The sequence below is a fragment of the Sinocyclocheilus grahami genome, unplaced genomic scaffold (assembly GCF_001515645.1).
Source record: "Sinocyclocheilus grahami isolate Dianchi unplaced genomic scaffold, SAMN03320097.WGS_v1.1 scaffold457.1, whole genome shotgun sequence".
Classification (NCBI taxonomy): Eukaryota; Metazoa; Chordata; class Actinopteri; order Cypriniformes; family Cyprinidae; genus Sinocyclocheilus; species Sinocyclocheilus grahami.
This window is the reverse complement of record NW_015505636.1, coordinates 415,091-437,986: the sequence shown is the minus strand read 5'-3', so window position 1 is coordinate 437,986 and position 22,896 is coordinate 415,091. Positions and strand designations below refer to the sequence as shown.

General features: G+C 37.5%; 1 protein-coding gene across 1 annotated transcript; it reads left to right on the top strand.

The window, feature by feature from the left end:
- Positions 1 to 8: 8 nt before the first annotated feature.
- kctd2 (potassium channel tetramerization domain containing 2) lies at positions 9 to 22,720 on the top strand. The gene is made up of 6 exons (XM_016234728.1): positions 9 to 616; positions 16,163 to 16,271; positions 16,976 to 17,067; positions 17,697 to 17,792; positions 18,148 to 18,273; positions 19,428 to 22,720. The coding sequence occupies exons 1-6, from the start codon at positions 266 to 268 to the stop codon at positions 19,455 to 19,457; spliced, it is 804 nt and encodes a 267-aa protein (XP_016090214.1). The 5' UTR covers positions 9 to 265; the 3' UTR covers positions 19,458 to 22,720.
- The last annotated feature ends 176 nt before the right edge of the window (positions 22,721 to 22,896 follow it).

Sequence of the window (22,896 nt, the reverse complement as noted above, 5' to 3'; positions counted from 1 at the left end):
GACCGGGAAGTGATCTGAGTCTCGCTCATAATATTGGTAGCTTACATGGGTCGCTCGTATAAACAAAACGGATCGGTGTAGCGGTTTTTGGGAATTGTAAGCTATGTCGCCTCGCGTGCGCGTTACTAAGACACCGCAACGCTTTTGTCGTCGTTATCAGCGCGTGTAAACCGCGCGTGTTTAGCGTAACAGCGCCGTGCGGAGCGCTAGATAAAGACATTTAGTGTCTGATCAAGACGGAACTGACTGTTTGTGCTGCGAAAATATGGCAGAGTTGCATATTGAGCCCAACGCGACTGGCATCATCGAGCAGACCGAGCATTGTGAAATCAGAGGCTCAGTGAGCGTGAGACTCCCCTCGCCTACACTGCTGGTTCCGCCCCGGAGTGGCTTGTCCAGTCCAGGGGTCTCCGGCTCCAGAGCAGTGTTTGGGTTCCCTATGAAGAGCAACCCCACTTCCCCATCACCAGAAGCCACAGAGAAACCAGGATCTCGGTGGGTTCGGCTCAATGTCGGGGGAACCTACTTTGTTACAACCAAACAGACCCTGTGCAGGGATCCTAAATCGTTTCTGTATCGATTATGTCAGGAAGATCCAGATCTGGATTCGGATCAGGTAAGGCTCATTTTACACCAGTAAAGCCTTAATATAAATCAGTCACTTTTAATTTGTATAAAACATTAACATTATTTACATTACATTCACATTTAGTCATTTAGCAGACGCTTTTATCCAAAGCGACTTACAAATGAGGACAATAGAAGCAATCAAAATCACCAAAAGAGCAACAATAAACAAGTGCTATAACAAGTCTCAGTTAGCTAAGCTTAATGCAGTACACATAGCAAGTACTTTTTCAATTATATAATAAATAAAAAGAAAACATAAAATCGAAAAAAAAGAGCAAGCTAGTGTTAGAGGCCTTTTTTTGCTTTTGTTAATTGTATAATAAATAAAAAGAAAACAAACAGAATACAAAAAGATCAGAGAAGCTAGTGTTAGTTTTTTTTAAATTTTTTTGTAGCGAATTTAGCTCAACGACAGGAAATATGAATAATTAACCATAACTAGTAATAATATACTCAATGGCCTGAAGAAATATGTGTGTTCATTCAAATAACGGTTTTTCTATGAATTAACTAGAACACAGTCCATTTCTACTCTGCTTTTCCTTGGGACAAGAGTGGGCTATCCTTCTCACATTCCTGGGGGGTCATAAAACCAGTGATATCATGATTAGTTGTCATGGTGACCAGAGCGCCTGGTGTTCAGCAGACATCCTGGCATCCAGTTAATTGAGTGAGGGGACTGTGACGATTTGTTAACCTAATGAATAATTGATTTGTTAAATCAAATTAAAATTAGTGTGTCAGATTGGTCGAGACGCTACACAGAATACAAAAAGATCAGAGAAGCTAGTGTTAGTTTTTTAAATTTTTTTTAAAGAAAACAAGCAGTTAGTAAATACATAGAGTGCAAGTCTAAAAGGGGCAAGTTTTTTTATTTTTATGTAAAGAATGGAATTAGAATAGAGAGTGCTAGAGTTAGAGGGTCAAATAAAGATGGAAGAGATGTGTTTTTAGCCGATTCTTGAAGATGGCTAAGGGCTCAGCTGCTCGGACTGAGTTGGGCAGGTCATTCCACCAGGAGGGAACATTTAATTTAAAAGTCTGTGAAAGGGATTTTGTTCCTCTTTAGGGTGGAACAATAAAGGGACGCTTACTTGCAGAATGCAAGCTTCTAGAGGGCACATAAGTCTGAAGTCATGAATTTAGGTAAAGGGGTGCAGAGCCAGTGGTGGTTTTGTAGGCAAACATTAATGCCCTGTAACGTCATGTGACATATGGTTCTTTTTAGTGTGTTTCTGTGTTCTGGTGTTGTTTGTTGTCTCTGCCTTTTCTTTATGTTCAAATCCAATTCTTTAAGCGTAAAGCATGAGAAAATTATTTTCACAAGAAAAAACATTTAAATATGTCATTTTGATGTTCAAAGATAGGTTTTAAGGGATAAAATATTTGACCACAAGGGGACTTTAAAAAACTCTGCAATTAACAATACATATTTTTTTCTTCATTTTTCAAAAACTTCTAAAGATGGAGAAAGGGTAAAGGATATTAAATCAAATTCCATTCCCCTCTACCTCTCCACCTAAAGCGAAGACCACCCAAAACAGACCAGGATAAGCAAAAGGAATTGGACCTACCTTCGAGCAGCGCTGTCCTTTTTCAATAGAACGTTCATGTCACATTATCAACGAGCACCCACTCCTCATAAAAAAGTATGACACGAACGTCCAACCAAATAGAAACAAATACACAATTTTGAATCCCGGACGAGCCCCCAATTGTTACATTTCTAAATTAGTCTAGGGGGACCATATAGATACGAACAATTAAATGAAAGGAGGGTAGACATTGATGTATCCGTCTCCAGACCCAGAATCAATATACAACTCCATTTTGTTGCTCAAAAATTATAGCCATAAAGCGATCTTTTATTTAACAGACAAAAAGAAAACAAATAAATTCAAAGTAGTAAAAGTGTAGTCCAAATTACCTCTGGAAATGGGAGCCCAAAAATAACAAACAAAACAATGTGTTAACTAGTGCAGTCAATGATTAATCGCATCCAAAATAAAAGTATTTGTTTACATAATATATGTGTGTGTACTGTGATTATTTATTATGTATATATAAATAGACACACATGCATGTATATGTTTAAGAAAAATATGTTGTTCATATATTAAATATTCATATATAAATGAAATTATATGAATATAAATTAGGGATGCACCGATATGAAAATTTTGGCCGATACCGATAACCGATTATTCTTTATTTTTGAAAGCCGATATGTTGGCCGATAAATCTATATCCAAATTGTTATATACTTTTTGAGAACCTGATTACAAAAAAGGTCTCATCATTAAAAGCCACATCCCAAACACTTCAACATAAGCAGCCTAGTTTGAACGGTGTACGTTTTAAAAATATTTTTACTCTCCCATTACCAAATTTAGTCATAAAAAAGTCTTACAAATAAATAAAATTATGCATAAATAATGCAAACAAGTCACTGGACATCATTACACGTGTAAAGAATCAAAATGAATGCGACACAGATCAATAAAACAGAATAGCCTCTGCACGGACAATAATTAAATGATTTTAATTACTAAACCATATTGTTGATGAAAATAATAAGAGAAAAATACAAGTGGTTGTTGTTATTAATAATGTATCAATGATTTTGAAAAAGTAACAAATTAATACCACTGTTTTAAATAGCAGCCGTTGAGCTGCGCGTGCTGAAGCTGAAGAGCTGAATGAACATGGTAAACTGAAGCGTTTTGCTCGCAGCTTATTTAACTCAAGGAAATGCATCCTGAGATTAATATTAATACAACATAAACATAATATTACAACTTATATATGTACAAAATGATGCAGTTATTGCGTGCTATAGTGCTATAGAGTGCTATAGAATGTGTGATCCTGTTGTCGATGCGCTCTTCCCATATCAACGCGCTGAAACACAGCAACTAAACCCAAAGAATGCACAACATTTTATTATAATAATGTTCTCATTAGAATGTTATATACACAACATTCCCAATCATAGTTATTAATGTTGTGCACTGCTGTTTGAGCTGCGTGCGCTGAGCTAAAGACGATCACCGGTAAACTGAAGCGCTCTTTTAACTTAACCAAACGCATTCTATATGAGATAAATCAGATATACATCAAATAAACACAATATTACAACGTACAATTGCACAAAAGGCTGCAAACGAACAGTGCGCATCTGAAGTGTCTCTGAAGGAAATAATGCATTATTTATCGGCTTTAAGATATCGGGCAAATTTTCTTATCAGGCCGATACCGATAACAGAAAAAATTAGCATTTATCGGCCGATACCGATATGGTGACCGATATATCGTGCATCCCTAATATAAATATATAAGCCTACATGTAAATATATGTAAATATTTTCTAAATATATACTGTATGAGTGTGTATTTATATATACATAATAAACATACACACAGTACACACACATATATTATGTAAACAAAAACTTATTTTGGATGCGATTAATCGCGATTAATCTTTTGACAGCACTAGTGTTAACTAATTTAAGAAGAAACTAACTTACCTAATAAAAGAAAAAGCCCCAAAAGAAAAAACAATCCACTACCCTTTCTCCCTGTCTAACCACCAAAACGTGAGAAATGGTTTAAAGCTTTTACCGGTTTCACGATAACTCACAATAAAATGCCCTGACGGTTAGTATTATCGTTTAAAATTTTATCATCAAAACCGTGTTTGATTATCGCGATTTTGAAAACTCACTGTAAATCCTGTCCAGCCAGCATCAGTCTGACACAGAAGCAGCATGCAATGTTGTTTTTTTGCACAAGACGAAATGGCGGAAGGCAGTGACAGCACTCAGGAGATTTTTCAGCCATCATCGGAGATCTGGTCGTATTTTGGCTTTTACAAGAGTCCTGAAGGCAATTTAATCGAGGACGGTCACCCTGTCTGCCGATCTTGCAAGAAGAAAGTCACTTCTAAAGGGGAAACGCGTAAAATTTGCTCATCTTCGTGCCTCTGCAGTGATACAAGAGACATGGATGTGTGCGGTGTTATAATGCATTGCTATTGACAACAGTCATTATAAGGAAGGAAATGCAGCAGAACAGAATCAAGTATTCCAGTAGTATAGTCACCTGAACCAACAACTAACAACAACCAATGTGTGTTTGTGTGTGTGTATATATATATAGTGATTTATTATTATTATTAGGTAGGGATGTAACGATTCACTCAACTCCCGATTCGACCGATTCACATTTCTTTGTGAAATTGAAATATAACACTATAATAATATACTAATACAGCACTTGTAAATTATTGCTCTTTTGTTGGTTTTGATTGCTTCAATTGTCCTCATTTGTTAGTAGCTTTGGACAAAAGCGTTTGCTAAATGACTAAATTTAAATATAATGTAAATGTACATAACAAAACTACATTAAAATGTTAAAACAAGCCCCAAATCAAATAAATAACACACATAAAATAAATATCTTCATAATAAACAAAATAAGGCTTTGTCTGTGCTCTTTCCCTTTAAAATTAGAGGCAACCACTGCATTTTAATCATGATCCAAACAAAGATGCTGCATACATGCAACACGAGCAGTTTTTAATCTAAATTAGATTGTATAATTTTGAAATTTGAAGCAAAAACAGAATGGTTTGACTTCAGTTTTGTAAAACTATACATAAAAATATCTGCATTAAAACAGCAGACGAGCTAAATGAGATGCAGATTCACTCTCTGCCAGCAGGTGGCGCTTAAAGTTTCCTTGGTTTCCGCTGTAAACAAAGCAGCGCTGAACTTATGAACTTTAATATGCATTATACAGAGGCAAGATGAAAAGAAAAAATACCATCTAAACTTTTCTAAAGACAGTAAGTTCCCCTCAGACATGCATTCATATAAACTCCTACACTTAAATGAATCGCGATTTGTTTAGCATCTCAACCGATTTGAATCGTCACATATTTGAATCGATTTTCAACCGGCTTGCGGTTATTCGTTACATCCCTATTATTAGGGCTTCATGTCAATGTTAATTTAATGTTTATGCTAAAAAAAAAAAGTGCATATAGTTGCTAATTGTGTTTGTTGTTTGTTGATTTTCAATAAAACTTATTGAAATGTTTTCAGTGTGTGTATCAGTTCTTTTTGAACATTTCCATCTCATTTTAACAAAACCGTGATAATATTGATAATCGTGATAACTTTGGGCACTATAATCGTGATATTAAATATTCATACTGTTACATCCCTACTTACAAATACCTTCACAGGCATATTCACTGCATTGTGTGTCTGACTGTCGCACAAGTTACACAGCAACTGGGTCTGGGAATGAAGACACAAAGGAAACCATCAAATGAGACAAATCGTCTCCCCTCTCTCCCGTTCATTAGTTGCGAACTTATATCTTGACGCTAATCAGCAGCCTGGAAATCGGCAGCAGGTGTCCGAGATCTGCACAGACAACAAGAAATAAAAAGCAGAGACAACAAACAACACCAGAACACAGAAGAGTGTTGGGCAGTAACGCATTACTTAGTAACGCGTTACTGTAATTTGATTGCTTTTTAGTAACGGAGTAATTTAACGCGTTATAATTTTCAAAATAGTAATTAGAGTATAGTTACAAGCCAAGGTCTCTATATGTTACTGCCGGGTTACGTTGCTGACAGAATACAGTGATTTCTAGATTGTAAAAAGGATGTAGTTCACGTCGAGTCAAACGCCAGTGGATTACAGACCTGCTCCCGCGAGACCCGATGCAACAGAGTGCGGCTGGACAAGACTTGATAGGCGAGTGCAGAGACTCGTATGTGTGTGCAGGGAGTATTGCGGGAGAATAAAATGATTCATGGGACTCCTGCAAAATAGAACTATCTAAACATAAAATATCTGAAACAAATAAATTGTTATTCATCTATTGCACAAAAGCAACATGAACTAATATAAAATATAAACGATTAACAGGTGCAAGCGTATGCAGAGTTTCTATTTAGGCTGTAACACGTGTTTGCAGCGTTGAGCAATGCAGTGCTGAAATTTGCGTGCTCACAAATCCTCTCATTATAACACACGAATTGTAGACATTATGAACGATTCATTATGCATATATTTATTGTGATATAACAGAGATTTGTGAGATTGCGATGAACTGAGATGTCTTTTAGAGATTATAAATGCAGCGCTCTTTGCTGACATTCTGCCATGCGAAACCATGTACGCAGCAACCGCTTGCTTTAGTTAAAAATAACAGTGTTCTGTGAATGTTGATGCTTTAATAACAAATACTTATCGGGAGCGTATATGCTGGGATTTCATGAATTTCATGGAGAAAAAAGTAAAAAAACTAATTAATAATTACTTTTGAAATAAAGTAATCAGAACAGTAACATTGGAATTAATTGTAAAGGTTTGATAGAACTGGCTGGAAGACCTGCCAAGAGAGCATTGCAATAGTCCAGCCTGGACAGAACAAGAGCTTGAACAAGGAGTTGTGAAGCATGTTTCGAAAGAAAGGGCCTGATCTTCTTGATGTTAAATAAAGCAAATCTGCAGGACCGGGCCGTTTTAGCAATGTGGTCTGAGAAAAGTCATTTGATCATCAATCACAACTCCAAGGTTTCTGGCTGTTTTTGAAGGAGTTATGGTTGATGTGCCTAAATGGATGGTGAAATTGTGATGAAACGATGGATGGCTTGATGGAACCACAAGCAGTTCTGTCTTGGCAAGTTTGAATTGAAGGTGATGGTCCTTCATCCAGCAAGAAATGTCTGTTAGACAAGCTGAGATGCAAGCAGCTATCGTCGGATCATCAGGATGGAATGAAAGGTAGAGTTGAGTGTCATCAGCATAGCAGTGATATGAAAAGCCATGATTCGGAATGACAGAACCTAGTGATGCCATGTAGACCAGAAAGAGAAGTGGTCCAAAAACTGAGCCCTGAGGCACCCCAGTAGTTAGATGTTGCGACTTGGACACCTCATCTCTCCAAGATACTTTGAAGGACCAATCTAAGAGGTAAGACTCAAACCACTGGAGTGCGGTTCCTGAGATGCCCTTTGCCAATAAGGTTGACAGGAGGATCTGGTGGTTAAGCAGCGGACGGATCCAGCAAGATAAGTATTGAAGATTTGGAATCCGTTCTGGCCAGTCTTAGGGCTTCCACAACTGAGAGCAAGGCAGTCTCGGTTGATTGTCCACTTCTGAAACCAGACTGGTTCTGTGTGAGAAAGGCAGAGACTTGGTTGAACACAGCTCGTTCAAGTGTTTTTGCAATGAAAGGAAGAAGGGAAACCGGTCTGTAGTTCTCTAAAAGAGACGGGTTAAGGGTGGGTTCCTTAAGTAGTGGGGTTATACGAGCCTGTCTAAATGCTGAGGGAAAAACACCAGTGTGAAGGGATGTGTTAATGATGTGAGTGAGTGCAGGTACAACTGCAGGAGAAATGGCTTGAAGGAGATGAGATGGAATAGGATCAAGCAGACATGTAGTAGGATGATTAGAAAGGATGAGTTTGGAGACTTCTGCCTCAGAGAGTGAAGAAAAGGATGTGAACGAGTGTATGTTTGCTGGTAAGATGTGCTTGACAGATTGTGGTGTGGAAAATTGTGCACTGATGGTTTTAATTTTATTAATGAAGAATGTGGCAAAGTTGTCAGCTGTTAGAGTTGATGGAGGGGGAGGAGGAGGACAAAGGAGAGAGGAAAATGTTTTAAAGATCATGTGAGAGTTAGACGAATTGTTCATTTTGTTATGATAGTATGTCCTTTTAGGAGTGGAGACATTAGCAGAGAAGGAAGAGAGGAGTGACTGATACACATTAAGGTCAGTAGGATTTTTTGATTTGTGCCATACCATTTCAGCAGCCCTGAGCTTAGAACGATGTTCGCGGAGAACATCAGACAGCCAAGGGGCAGAAGGGGTGGTACGGCAAGAAGAAGGGGCAGAAGACAAGGGACAGACAGTGTCTAAACAAGATGTAAGAGTGGTGCAGAAAGTATCAGTAGCACTGTTAATATCAAGAGATCATAACTGTTTAGGGGGAGGAAGCGAAGATGAAACCATAGCAGATAGCGGGAGGGTGAGAGTGAGCATAGGTTACATCGAAAGATGACATGTGGAGGGGTATGCATTGTGTCAGGAATAGGGATCAATTTTCGATTATTTGCATGATCGATCGTCGTTTAAATTAACGATCAATTAATCGATTAATCGTTAACCTTAATACTGCAAAATGCATCTATTGCAGTGGCACATAGTCACCGGCATGACAGGATGTGCAAATGCCACTCAAAATGCAAGCTTCCTAACCCGAATTAAATGTGGGGTAAGCGATTTCTGGTAGCCAATGTTGACATTTGAAATCACCAAAACAAATACACCCCTACCCCAAAAAGGTCTCACCCCTATTTTGGTAGCTCCGCCCCACACATTCGTATGCAACCCAGGCAACAATTTGTTCTGTGAAACAAAGAAAAAAATAATGTTACACTGTGTCTACACTGGACGCGAGTGGCGCGGCGTGACAAAATACTATAGAACTCATAATCAGCGATGCTGTCTACACCATAGATACAGTGGGGAAAAAAAAGTATTTAGTCAGCCACCAATTGTGCAAGTTCTGATGACATTGCACCCCAAATCATCCCAGACTGTGGAAACTTAACACTGGACTTCAAGCAACTTCCACCCTTCCTCCAGACTCCTAGGACCTTGGTTTCCAAATTAAATACAAAACTTGCTCTCTTCTGAAAAGAGGACTTTGGACCACCAGGCAACAGTCCAGTTCTTCTTCTCCTTAGCCCAGGTAAGACGTCTCTGACGTTGTCTGTGGTTCAGGAGTGGCTTAACGAGAGGAATACGACAACTGTAGCCAAATTTCTTGACACGTCTGTGTGTGGTGGCTCTTGATGCCTTGACCCCAGCCTTAGTCCGTTCCTTGTGAAGTTCACTCAAATTCTTGAATCGATTTTGCTTGACAATCCTCATAAGGCTGCGATTCTCTCGGTTGGTTATGCATCTTTTTCTTCCACACTTTTTCCTTCCACTCATCTTTCTGTTAACATGCTTGGATACAACACTCTGTGAACAGACAGCTTCTTTGTCAATGAATGTTTGTGGCTTACCCTCCTTGTGAAGGGTGTTAATGATTGTCTTCTGGACAACTGTCAGATCAGCAGTCTTCCCCATGATTGTGTAGCCTAGTGAACCAAACTGAGAGACCATTTTGAAGGCTCAGGAAACCTTTGCAGGTGTTTTGAGTTGATTAGCCGATTTGCATGTCACCATATTCTAATTTGTTGAGATCGTGAATTGGTGGGTTTTTGTTAAATGTGAGCCAAAATCATTACAATTAAAAGAACCAAAGACTTGAACTACTTCAGTCTGTGTGCATTGAATTTATTTAATACACAAGTTTCACAATTTGAACTTTTCCATGACATTCTAATTTATTGAGATGCACCTGTATATATATATCTATGGTCTACACTGGATGCGGCACGGCACGACAAATCCCCAACAGAAAACTGCTGCTGCGTTCTATTTATGACATATTGACACAAATTTCAAATGATTTTCAACGGTCGCTTTGTCACGTCCAGTGTACTAAACAGACTTTAGTTGTTGCGGCACAGACACGGTGTTACTCACCTTTCGAGAAGTAACAAAGCAACCTCGGCGTTCGATCGCAGGCCTTCCGCTCATTGAGTTCTCTCCAGCGCTGGAAAGCTGATTTGATATTTACACGGGTCCTACTTCTTGCCCTATTGCCTTAAGCCTTCTTTTGTTTCGCAGACGCTTTCCTCTTGCTTTTTATCCGCCATCTCTATCTTTCTGTCGCTCGGCTCGGTTAATGTCCGTCCTGTGCCCTCAACTCTCTCTCCTCCACATCATGAGTAGACATGCCCCTTACTGCTGAGTGGCTACAAGTTTGTTTTGCTATTCAGCCGAATCAGTTTTCTAAAGCGTTTTTGAAAAATCGCTTGGTTTTTAGTCTAATTAAAAGGCTAGTTGCAGGACTGTAAAATGAATGGATGTGATTATGATCATTTGATAAAACGAAGATAGCGCGCCGCAGTTATATTTGGGATAATTTTACTTTGTTGACTGTTTCATATCCCGTCACAGAGACCACTGAACGTGCATCTTTAAATGGTTTCATGGTGTTTGTATTTTAAAACACAGTCGAAATGTTTGCAATTGACATCATTGGCATTTAAAATAAAATAAAACCAAACTAAGTACGGCGCGTAAGGCTGTGTCACGCGGTCAGAGAACCGCTTCCACCGGCGGTGCTACGGCAAAACACACAGTTGCTCAAATGAAACATTTTAATGCGAGTATGAAACAAGTGAGGTACAAAGCTTTGTTTATAAGAGAAGTAATGGGTTAACAACAGGCAAATGTTACATCATGACCATGCTTTTGCCATATGTGGCTTTGTGCTTTGTTTTGCCGGTTGGTCACGAATTTAATATTTATTGTTTCTTTTCCCAAATCTTCACCATCTAATCCTCTAATTTCGCAGGTTTATTTTATTGTCGTTCAGATTTCATGGCCATGAATTAAGAATTCGTTCCTATGACTTCATTCGTTCCCTCATTTTAGTTAAATCAGGGGTTTTCTAGGGAACACATTAATGAAACATGGACAGTGGCCACAAATTAATAAGTTGTGGGAACGAATTAACAAGTTGTAGGTATGGATAATAGGTATATATATAGACTATCTGTCCTGCTCGTGTCCCTCAGCCCTGTCAAAGCGCAGAGCCCGATATGAAACATTTATCTGGGGTAATTATAATTAAACATGACTTATTTATTACATTTCAATACAAAAGAACTTTGTATTGTTTCTATTTTAATGTACTTTTAAATTTTGGATCACATTAAAAGCGTAATTTGTGTGATAGTGAATTATTTTCACCAAAGATCCAGCCCCATCACCGTCACTAACAGCCGCTTGCATGTGTTTTGTGCATGAGCCACACGCACCCCAAAATTAAACTGCTTAACTGACAATCGATAGCTTTAATCGATTGCATCCCTCTTATCGACAATAAATCGATCGTCGATTAATCGTTGACATCCCTAGTCAAGATCCATGTTGAGGTTAAGATTGAGGAGGAAGTGATCCGAGGTGTGCAGTGGAGTAACCAGTACATGATCAGTGGAGCAGTGTCGTGTGTAAATAAGGTCCAGTTGGTTGCCTAATTTGTGAGTAGCCATAGTTAACACTCTCTTCAGATCAAAAGAGGCAAGCAGAGTGTGGAAGTCTGCAGCCTAAGGTTTATTTAGGTGGATGTTGAAGTCTCCAAGTATAAATAGGGGAGTACCATCCTCAGGAAAGGTTGAGAGCAGCACATCTAATTCATCCAAGAAGTTGCCTTGAGGTCCTGGGGGTCGATAAACAAATACAAAATAGATTTTAAAAGGGTGGGCAATAGTGACTGAATGTGATTCAAAGGAGCTGTCAATACCCAGAGAAGGTAAAGGAATACATTTCCGATCATTAGAGATAAGCAAACCAGTACCTCCACCTCTTCCAGTCAAATGGGGAGTGTGGGAAAATGAGAAATTATTGGAGAGTGCTGCAAGTGTAGCAGTGTCCTCTGGTTTGATCCAGGTCTCTGTCAGGGCCATGAGGTTTAGTCTTGAATGACTAGTAATAGATGTAATGAAATCTGCTTTGTTTACTGCAGACTGACAATTCTAGAGACCAATAGAAAAAGAAAGTAGTGTATTAGCAGACATAGGCAAAGTGCACACTACAAGTTGTTAGAATTGCGCTGCCTATAGTGTGTGATGCGTGGTTTGCGAGTGGTAGTAATAGTAGGGATATGGAAACACATAGTAAAGGTTGGTCATAAAATCTGAAACAGAAGTGAAGCAAGGTGTAGAAAAGAGGATGAGTCAAAAAGCGATACTTATGTCCCCTGCATGGTGGAGTCGATGGTCTCTACACTCCTCGGTCTTCACATGAGGCCTGCCACGGTGTACTAACCTTTTTTATACCCTTTTAACAAAACGCAAATTGAATTCAGCTGAACACACTTTACTGTTTATCACAACAAAGGGCTAAACAAGCGCACAACACTGACCAGGGGCCTGTACCATGATGGTAGATGAACAAATTCAGAGTTACAGGATTAGTTTTGAGTTGACAAAACCAACCCACTCCAATCCAGCTTTATTGGTACCATGATGCTGATCATCAACTTTTTTTGTCAACTGAGGCTTTGATCCTGAGTTTGTGGAGCGCATGAACATGAATGTGTGACATCATGGCGAACAGCCAATCACAACACTAAGCAAGTGTGATTCACTTCTCGCGAGAGAGCCAGTGAAATTCAAAACTCTTTTGTTAAAGGTTAAGAGATTAAAGAATATGAGGAATTTAAACGCATTTACACTGAAGTACTTGTCAATGAAAGAGGACAAATAAATGAAATGATCTTGCTCTATTAGTGCAGTCACAAGTGAAACTTGTGAAGTTAGTTTATATAGTTGATAATATATAGCAATAAAGACTCGAACATGTAAGGTCACATGTAGCCATTTTTAAAGTGTTACCTATTGATTCTACCACTTATTTTTATTGCATATGATCTGTATATATTAATATTAATTAAAAATATATGCTTTATAATAATTGTTAAACTAAAAGCGCTTGTGTGTAATGGATTAATAATAATATAAATTATATTATAATTATATAAATCATATGTAAATTGTAATTATCGTTAAAGCCAGACAATTTTGTTGTAATTTTTTAAAGGTACTTTATAGTGACCTTTAATTTATAGGAAGAGAAACTAAGTTTTTTTTGCGTCAGACATGTCACTTTGCTCACTTCTGATTGGTCCAATTTCAGTTTGAGATCTCTTACCCAGAACATAACCTGCCCCGGAGCAGGTTAGCTGTGGAGTGTAAGTTACTATGGCAATGAACGCAGCTAAAAGCCAAGCCACTTTCATGGTACCTAAAACCCAGGATTGGTGCAAACTAAACTGAAACTTACCTGGCTAGCCAACTAATCCAGCTTCATTGTACAGGCCCAAGGTATGCGATAGAGTACGAGACCAAACTCAACTTTAGCACGTCTCAACACAGTAAACAAAACAAGCGTTTTCTAGCAACGACAACTGTGCTAAACACTAATGAGACAAGAAATAAATAAATACATTTATGATCTGCTTTTAACTTCCACTCATTGACTGCTTCTCTCAAAGAGTATTTCTTTACACTATCTTTTGCTATAGCGCTTGAACACACTTTACTGTTTATCACAACAAAGGGCTAAGCAAGCTCACAACACTGACAAGGGGTCCGTTCTTTGTAAGTCGCTAACTCAGCTGAATTTGATTGTTGACGATTTGGCATGATCTTGGATTGGTTGGTTCTTCAAAGCTCATCCTGGAGTTGCTGTCATAGCAACAGATCCGTAATCTTAAACCTGCTCGGGAGCAGGCTTATTTCATGTAAACTGGATTAGATTGCATCTTTTTAAGATACTTAAAATCTGTCCCAGCCACTGTTACTTTATTACAAGAGTACCCTACTGATCCAGGGACAGTAATTTAAAATAATAACAATTTAAAAATTAATTTGAAAGTAATATAATAATGTTGTCTACTCTATAATAATATAGACACAGCCAGTTTTACAGTTTTTTTTTTTTTTTTTTTAGATTTAAGTTTAAGATTTATTTGTGATAAAATAATTACTTAATTGTATTGGCGTTTTACACACATGCTATACCGTTAATCTGAGTCGTGCATTCATTTGAGTGGTGACCGCTATTATGGGAGTGGCTTGATGGAGCGCAGGAGATACAGATAACTTGACATTGACCCTTAAGAAACTATAATTAATGCTGTCACGTAACAAATCTGCTTCAAAGATAAAATTAAATGAATTGCAAATTACAACATTGAAATAAAAATGTAAAGCCCGTACAAATACTAGAAATCGTGAATATAAGTAATTGGGAATCATGTACAAAAATTACAAATCAATTAAAACTGTGCACATTTCATTTATCTATTTATATTTGTCAGGTGTCTTTTTAATTATGCTATGATATCATTATGTTGATGTCTTGCCGCCAGCCAATTGCTGCATTGGCGATCGTGGTTTCGAGTATCGATACATCTGCCCTTTTTGGGGAACATGAGAACGCGCTGTAATCTTAGACAACTTAATCCAGATATTTTAATAAAATCCGCAAATTGGTCAGAGATCAGTTATCACGATTAGAAGATCTGGCATCTTTCAAATCATCTCAGATGTATAAAGTGATGTACGAAAAACGGGCCCAAGGTATGCGATATAGTACAAGACCAAACGCAACTTTAGCACATCTCAACACAGTAAACAAAACAAGCATTTCCTAGCAACGACAACTGCGCTAAACACTAATGAGACAAGAAATAAATACACTTACGATCTGCTTTTAACTTCCGCTGATTGACTGCTTCTCTCAAAGAGTATTTCTTTACACTGTCTTTTGCTAGCGCTTGAACACACTTTACTGTTTATCTAAAAAAAAATGGCTAAGCAAGCGCACTGGATTGTATGTGTGTATTTGTAATGCACATGTGAGGTCCAGTTTAATCCCGTATAGAATAAATACAATCCAGTTTAAAGGAATAGTTTATCCAAAAATTAAATGCATGTCATTTTTTACTCGCTGTCAAGTCATTCCAAACCTGTGTGACATTCTTTATTATGTGGAACACAAAAGGAGATATTCCAAAGAGTGTTGTTAACCCAAACAATTTTGGTTGCCATTGCCTTTCATTGTATGGGCAAAAACACTGACACATTTCTCAAAATATCTTCTTTTATGTTCAGGATGGTCTATTTTGTCATTATCTGCTGCAGGCTGTTCGTTATCTGGTTAACCAGTTACCTTTCAATCCAATAACCACCAAGATGACCACCTGGTAGCTGATTTGTTGCTTTTCCAAGATGTTCTACTCAGTTGGACCAGCCAGTGACCAGCTAATGTCCATTTTAGACCAGCTAGAAACAAGTTAAAATTAACCTCTTTGGCCACCTTTGCTTTTGATAAATTAGTTGCTGTTCCAAGATTAGTATATTAGCTTGCATCAGTTTTTTTTGCATGTTCCAAAACACAGCCACCAACCTAAACTGTATTTTATAGCAGGGTAAGTGTTACTTACAGTTCTGCAGAGGATTTCCTCTCCAAAGTGTTAATTTATGTAAAAATAGCAACCACAGTTTGAAGTTTCGAAATCACCAGAGCAGCTCATTTGAAAAAAAGCTGTTGCTGCACTAATTTACTAAAATCATTCAGTGTACTTCTGAAGAGTGAATGGACCCACTCACTTGATAATCAGGCATTACTTTACCTGCTGCTTGAGTGACATTCACATGGCATTAATTGAATCAGTGGTTTGTCAAGGAGATTTCACAAATGATTCAGCAATATAACTGCAGTGACCACAACAGTGATGATGAAGTTAAATGAAAATTAAATTGCAATTGCAACAAGCAGTGTTCACACTGTCGGTTGTCTTTTCTCACAGGATGAGACAGGAGCATATTTGATTGACAGGGATCCCACATATTTCGGACCCATCTTGAACTACTTGAGGCATGGGAAGTTGATCATCAACAAGAACCTTGCTGAGGAGGGTGAGATGATCTGGGCATGCTGCCCTCAAAAACTTCATAATGGAACAGTAATGACCTAGTTTCATTTAGAAACATCATTTTTTTGTGTGGAAAGGGACCTCAGTGTACTCATGTAAGAGATAATTTCCTGCAGAACTGGTGAGATCTTGAAAGGCTTACAGTCTGTGTCCAAAAATTTGTTTTTTTTTGTGCGTCAAAATTTGTGCTCCAAATTGTGATGATGGCAGTTATTGCGTGATGTGTTTTTTTTATTATTATTAATCAGTTTGGTCTTGTAGTACCGTATAATTCCTAATCATCATCTTTTATTGGCATGGGTGTAGCCTTAAAAGGATAGTTATGACATCTTTTACTCGCCTCATGTTCCAAACCTTTTTTTGTTGTTGTTCTGTTATACACAAAATAAGATGTGTTAAAAAATGTCAGTGTTTTTCTGTCCATACAGAGAAAGTCAGTGGAATCCAATGTTGCTGGACCCCATTGATTTTATTGTATGAATAAAAACAATTGAAAAGTTCTTCAAATTATCTTATTTTGTGTACCACAGCAGGAAAAAGGTCATACAGGTTTGGAACAACATGAGGGTTTGTAAATGCTGACCAAATTTTAATTTACGTGTGAGCTATGCTTTTTTTTATGGATATTTATTTACTATAAAGCAGTAACCACATGATAGATTTTCACTGATTTTCTGACCACTGCAGGTGTTCTAGAGGAAGCAGAATTTTACAACATTGCATCACTTGTGAGGCTGGTGAAGGAGAGAATACGAGACAATGAAAACAGAACGTCTCAGGTATGTGGGAAAACAACAGAATATTTGTGGGCATGTTTTTTGGAACACAGCTATGCAATCTGTCAGCAGATTTGCTAGAATTACTGGGATTGCTCAAAGGAAGTATTTCATTGTCTACCTTCAAGCACTCTGTGTCTAAAAGTTCATCAGAATCAGCGAGTTCCTCATTCGAGAACTATTTGGGAACAGCAAACCTTCTTTAAATTAACATTTAAGATTTACAGCTGCCCAACCTTCAGTGTAGACAAACACAGACTTCTAGACATGATTTGAGAATCTGCTTCAAAGAAGAGTTAAAAAATCAGTCATTTTCTCACCCTCATGTCCTCATGTATGACTTTATTTCTTCGGTAGAGCACAAAAGATGTTTTGGTGAAAGTGCACGCTGCTCTTTTGCATACAACGGAAATATATGCTTACTTTGTATAGAGAAAAGTACATTCTGTTTAATATCTATATTGTCATAAAGTCATACAAATTTGAAAGGACATTAAGGCGAGTAAATAAAGAAAGTCATTAATTTTTTGGGCAAACTATCTCATTAAAGGATGTTTCCAAAACCTGTGCAGCTTCATACAGACTTATAATTCTGTTTTAGCCCTTAATTCAGAATATTACTGTTTTTACAGGGCCCTGTGAAGCACGTGTATCGTGTATTACAATGTCAAGAAGAGGAGTTGACTCAGATGGTTTCCACCATGTCAGACGGATGGAAGTTTGAACAGGTAGGTTTTGTTTTCTCTTCACTTCCCAAGCATATGTGGTGCTGTTGACCAGTATAGGTGTAGATTCTTTGTCTGGAGTATTTTAGCAGTATTTTATTGTAGCATCTTTTAACTCAGACATACAGAAGATCTCTAGATAGCCACTTTATATCTTAACAGGTTGTTTCTTTCATTATACATGGTCTTACACAGTGATGCCCCTCCATTTTTTTTAACTATGTAGATTGTACCGATTATAGATGTTTCTGAGAAACAGAATATGTCTTCACCTTTCTTTGGGACTTACGTAAGCCACTGTTTTTGTTGCTTATCTGTTTGCTATGGTACAAACTTGTCTCAACTTGTCTATCTCAAGCTCATAAGTATCGGCTCTTCCTATAACTATGGCAACGAGGACCAGGCCGAATTCCTGTGCGTCGTTTCCCGGGAGCTCAACAACTCCACTAATGGAATTGTTATCGAGCCCACCGAGAAGGCTAAGGTACAATGAACACTTTTTCATATTTCCTTATTTAGTATAATTTCTTTAAAAACTTTGATAACAAAATACTTACTACTATTACTAATTATAATTTGTTATATAGTCACAACATTTTGGCCAAAATATGCATCCCTACGAACAAGCACAGCAAACCTACATTTTTTTTTTAATCACATTTAAATAGCATTAAAACAATTTTTATCAGAAAACACAATTGGATTTCCCCCAAATAGTTAATAATAATAATAATTATTATTATTATAATAATATATATTTTTTAATAGCCATATTAATATATAAGCTCACTGATGCTCCAGAAGGAAAAACGATGCATTAAGAGCCAGGGGGGTAAGAAATGCAATCTGCTCTCTTTTGAGCAGATTGGAGATGTGCATTTTTCTTATTTTGTTTAAATATCATATTTTTTAATTTAGTACTGCCCTTCAGAGGCTACAGAAGATAGTTACATGCTTCCCAGAAGACAAAATAAGTTAAATGTACCCTGATCTTCAAATTCAAAAAAGCTCTTAATGCTTGATTTTTCCTTCTGAAGCATCAGTGAGCATTTGAACCTTCTGTAATAGTTACATATGAGTCCCTCAGTTGTCCTCAGTGTGAAAAGATGGATCTCAAAATCATACAGTCATTGTTGGAAAGGGTTCAAAGACACAAAAATGCTGGAAAACCAAAGAATTTGTAGGACCTGAAGGATTTTTCTGAAGAACAGCAGGCAGTTTAATGGTTCAGGACAAACAAAGGATTCATGAACAACTATCACTACAAAAAACAAAACAAAAAAACACGGCTGTGGATCATAAGAACACAGTATTAAGAATCTTGTGAATGGGGTCATTTTTATACATTCAACTATTATTTTCTCTCGTGGACTATATGTAAACATCTTTTATGTGAAATATCTTATTCAGGTCAGTACTAAATAAACAATAACATGCATTTTGTGTGATCCCTCTTATTTTGGTAAAATAGTTAACATTTTGCAGATTCTGAATATATATATATATATATATATATATATATACTGTATTTATATAATTTTTATTAATATTAATTTCTTAACTGCCATAGCAGACTGTTGAGAAAATATATATTTTTTAAATGTAGAGGTCATCATTATCCTCATGTTTCCTCCACAGATCCTCCAGGAGAGGGGGTCCAGGATGTGAGGAGCCTGGTGCCTGAGCCCACACAGATGTCCCATACCTCACTTCCTTTCTCCAGATCCTCCTCCACCATACAGCTGACACCAAGTTCATCAGCCCACCCTCCCCTCCTCCCTTGTGCCTTTCCACTGTGGGGGTTTCAGTCCCCCTCCTCCCTGCAGTGCTGCAACATTAACCGATCAGCACCACCACTAACTACCACCCCTATTATCGACTAATCAAAAATGTGTCCGAGGTTAAACCTCAGACCATCACATTTGATGCAAGACTGCTCAGAGAGAGGATTACAGGGAAGGATTCATCATTCATCCTAATGCTTATTTATGCAGACTTCATCATCCTTCGCATATTCCGGTCATTATCATCATAATCTTTACAGCTGCTGTTTTAAGGGGGTTCAGTTGCCCCTGTTGGTTCGGCTGCATCCACATGACCATAATCTCCTCAGGACTTCCAAATGGCGTGCAAGATAGGCCGTCAATACAGCTTCTCATAACAACTACATTAACTTACACTGTAAATCATTGGCATCATTTCAGCATGCATATCCCATTGCCTGGTCAGACAGAGAGCACAGCAGATGGCGCAACTGATAAAATGAAGAGAGCGGCTTTTGAACATGCAGTATTTTGTCTTCAATGCAGCATGTTTCTTTTGTTAACTACCCATTTACCCGTCTGGAAAGAACCCGAGGAGAAGGGAGAACTTGTACTGCCAATTGTCCGGTCAGATGCCCCAAATCGCGTGTCCGTCGCTGTGAAGATGTCCCACATTTCCAATTTGCTCCGGTTGACTTTTGTCATCCTTTTGTTTTTTTTGCCTTGTCGCTGTGGATATTTCAAAACAGGAAATAAAAAAAACAAAAAATATGTGGTTTTAGGGCACGTGAGGATTATGTATATTCAAAATATATGTATTATGAAGAGGCTGAATGGAAGTCATGTAATTGTTGATATCTGTACCATAGTGGTCGTTTTTTGTGTTTATCAAGATGAGTTTCTCTTAGATTGGGGAAGGTTCTGAATCGACCCCTAATGTACTTCTTTTAAAAGCCTGGTTGCCGAGATGTGAAGTTGTTTGGTTTTGTTTTTCCTTTAAACACTTTGTCGATGACTGGAAAAAAACAACAAAAAAACAGGAGACTTCTTGTATAGAGGTGTCAGGCTTACATAGTCCAGGAGGTTCAGGAGACTGTTGTTGGACAAAGTGCCCACAAGTTTTGAGTCGGGGCAAAACTGCATTAGTGGCTCTTTGTTGCATTTTTTGACACCAGATCTAACTCTCCCCGTAACATTTTGGCTATTTAACTGTTTAACTCGTTTTTGTTTAAAGTCTGATCACGTCAGTGCCAGTGGAATGTTTTTGAATGTAAAGGGCTCCATTTATTATGAAACGTTCTTGCCATTTCTTTTTTATTTCAAAATCTAATATCATTTCAGGTAAATAATTGTATGTTTGCTTCATTTTAACTTTGAAGCTCTGTCTTTGAAACTGGTTGCCCTTGTTGTTTAGCAGCAGATAAACTTGATCTCCTGTTTTGTCTCCTGTATTTTGTTTTTTAATATTTACATTGTGGTTTCTCTGAATCTACTGTGATTACATCACAAATTGTCAGTATTTGAATGGTATCCAGGCTGTATTTTGGTTATTCGGTGGTTCTTATCTATCGAAAGTATTGTTGAATCTAGGGGTCTGTCTAAGATGGCATCATGTACGTGGACTAAACTCATGTCCTTTGGTTTATCATATCAATAAGGCACAGTACTTGAGTTTGTGAGCTACTTTGTGGTTGTTGGCTTTCTTCGGTTGTGTTAATGTTTTCCCCCTCCTGGAGAGAGTTTATTTGTTCAGCCCCAATTATAAGTCATTGGAGCCCCTGTAATGGGACCTCGGCTGTCACGGATCCTATTGTACATTTCCATTGTTCAAATAGGTTTAAGGTCTAATTTCAAAGAAGAATCCTGGATTCAAATCTAGGTGGCACTGTTTAAGTCTCTCTCCGTCCCAGTTCTTTTGTCTAGTGTTGTGCCTTTGACCTGTCGTGCCCTACATGTCTTCGCTCCTAGATTACTCTTCTTTAAAAACAGAAATGGTGTTTATTTCATGTTTGTTTTGACTAAATCAGTTCTGTTCCTTGACTCAGATACTGACTGTGCCCGTTTCCCCAGAGTTTGTTATTGTTCTTGTTCAGTGGTTCATCTGTATTTAGCTTTTCCACTCTTGCCCCTATGCACTTTTCATTTTGCACCTACCTGCTGTATAATGTTTTCACTGTGTGGATTTTGTTTTTAGGTTTCGTTCTATTTTTAGAGTCAAACCCCATGTGAGGCATAAGAAAATGTCATGAGCAGTCTCAAGTTTTATTTAGGAAACTTGGGAATATAGATGTCACATTGACTGCTATTGCTTTAAGCACTTGAGATTGTGAGACTTCTGTGTCTCTTTCCTTAGTAATCTACTATTCTTCTTTAGGTCTTGTGCCCCATGTTGTTTAAGATCAAACAAAAAGATATATAGATAAAGATATTTTCTTTGTGAAAAAAGATATATGCTATTCTGAAAAACAGGAGGTTGGTGTTTTGGAACGCCAACTTGGAAGCATGCAATGTGTCGGGTATATAATGTTATATGCTGGGATGTTGTCATATTGTGAAGGTGAATTGGTGCATGGACAGTTGACAGATGGTATTAATAATATTTGATAAGTGGAACTTTAAAGAAAAATATGGCCCTATTTGAACTGTTCTGTACAGAAATCGATAAAATCAAACGCAGTACTACTGGAAAAACTTGCTTGCTGAGGCTAAATATGCTTATGCGACACCCCATGTATCTGATAAAATATAGCGTTCAGCCAATGTTTTTCAGCTGGCCAAAAGTGCAGACCTCTGTCATAACTTATTCAGATAAAAGTTAAAAACAAGGTCCACGTTTAACATAAGAGTTATTTTTTGCTGCCATAGTCTATACAACACCTGCATGCTTTAATATACAGTACACACATATTTTAACGTGCTAAAAACCTGCCTTTTCATCAGATGTTTTGGGTGTATTGCATTGTCAACAGTATTGATGTAAAGTGTCAAATATGTCTAGGTTGATGAGATTGTGGAGCTAAGTGTTCTGGAAATGAGTAGTCTTGATCAGACTGTCCTTTTCATTTTTTTCTTTTCATTTTTAAAGTCTTCTGATGCAGTTTCTTGCAGTGTACAGATTGCAAAATGATAATATATGATTTTTATCATAAAATGTGTTTGTGTTTCAGACTTGTGGCGTGCTTATTTTGTTTACAATGTTTTACGTTAGAACTTTGTTTATATGTATATGTAAAAAAAAATTTTTTTAATTAAAACAAAATTGAGATTGCGCTCACAACGGACATTTCTCAACTGCTAAATATTTTAGAGCCTTATTCAATTAAATTGTTATTATTAACTATTGA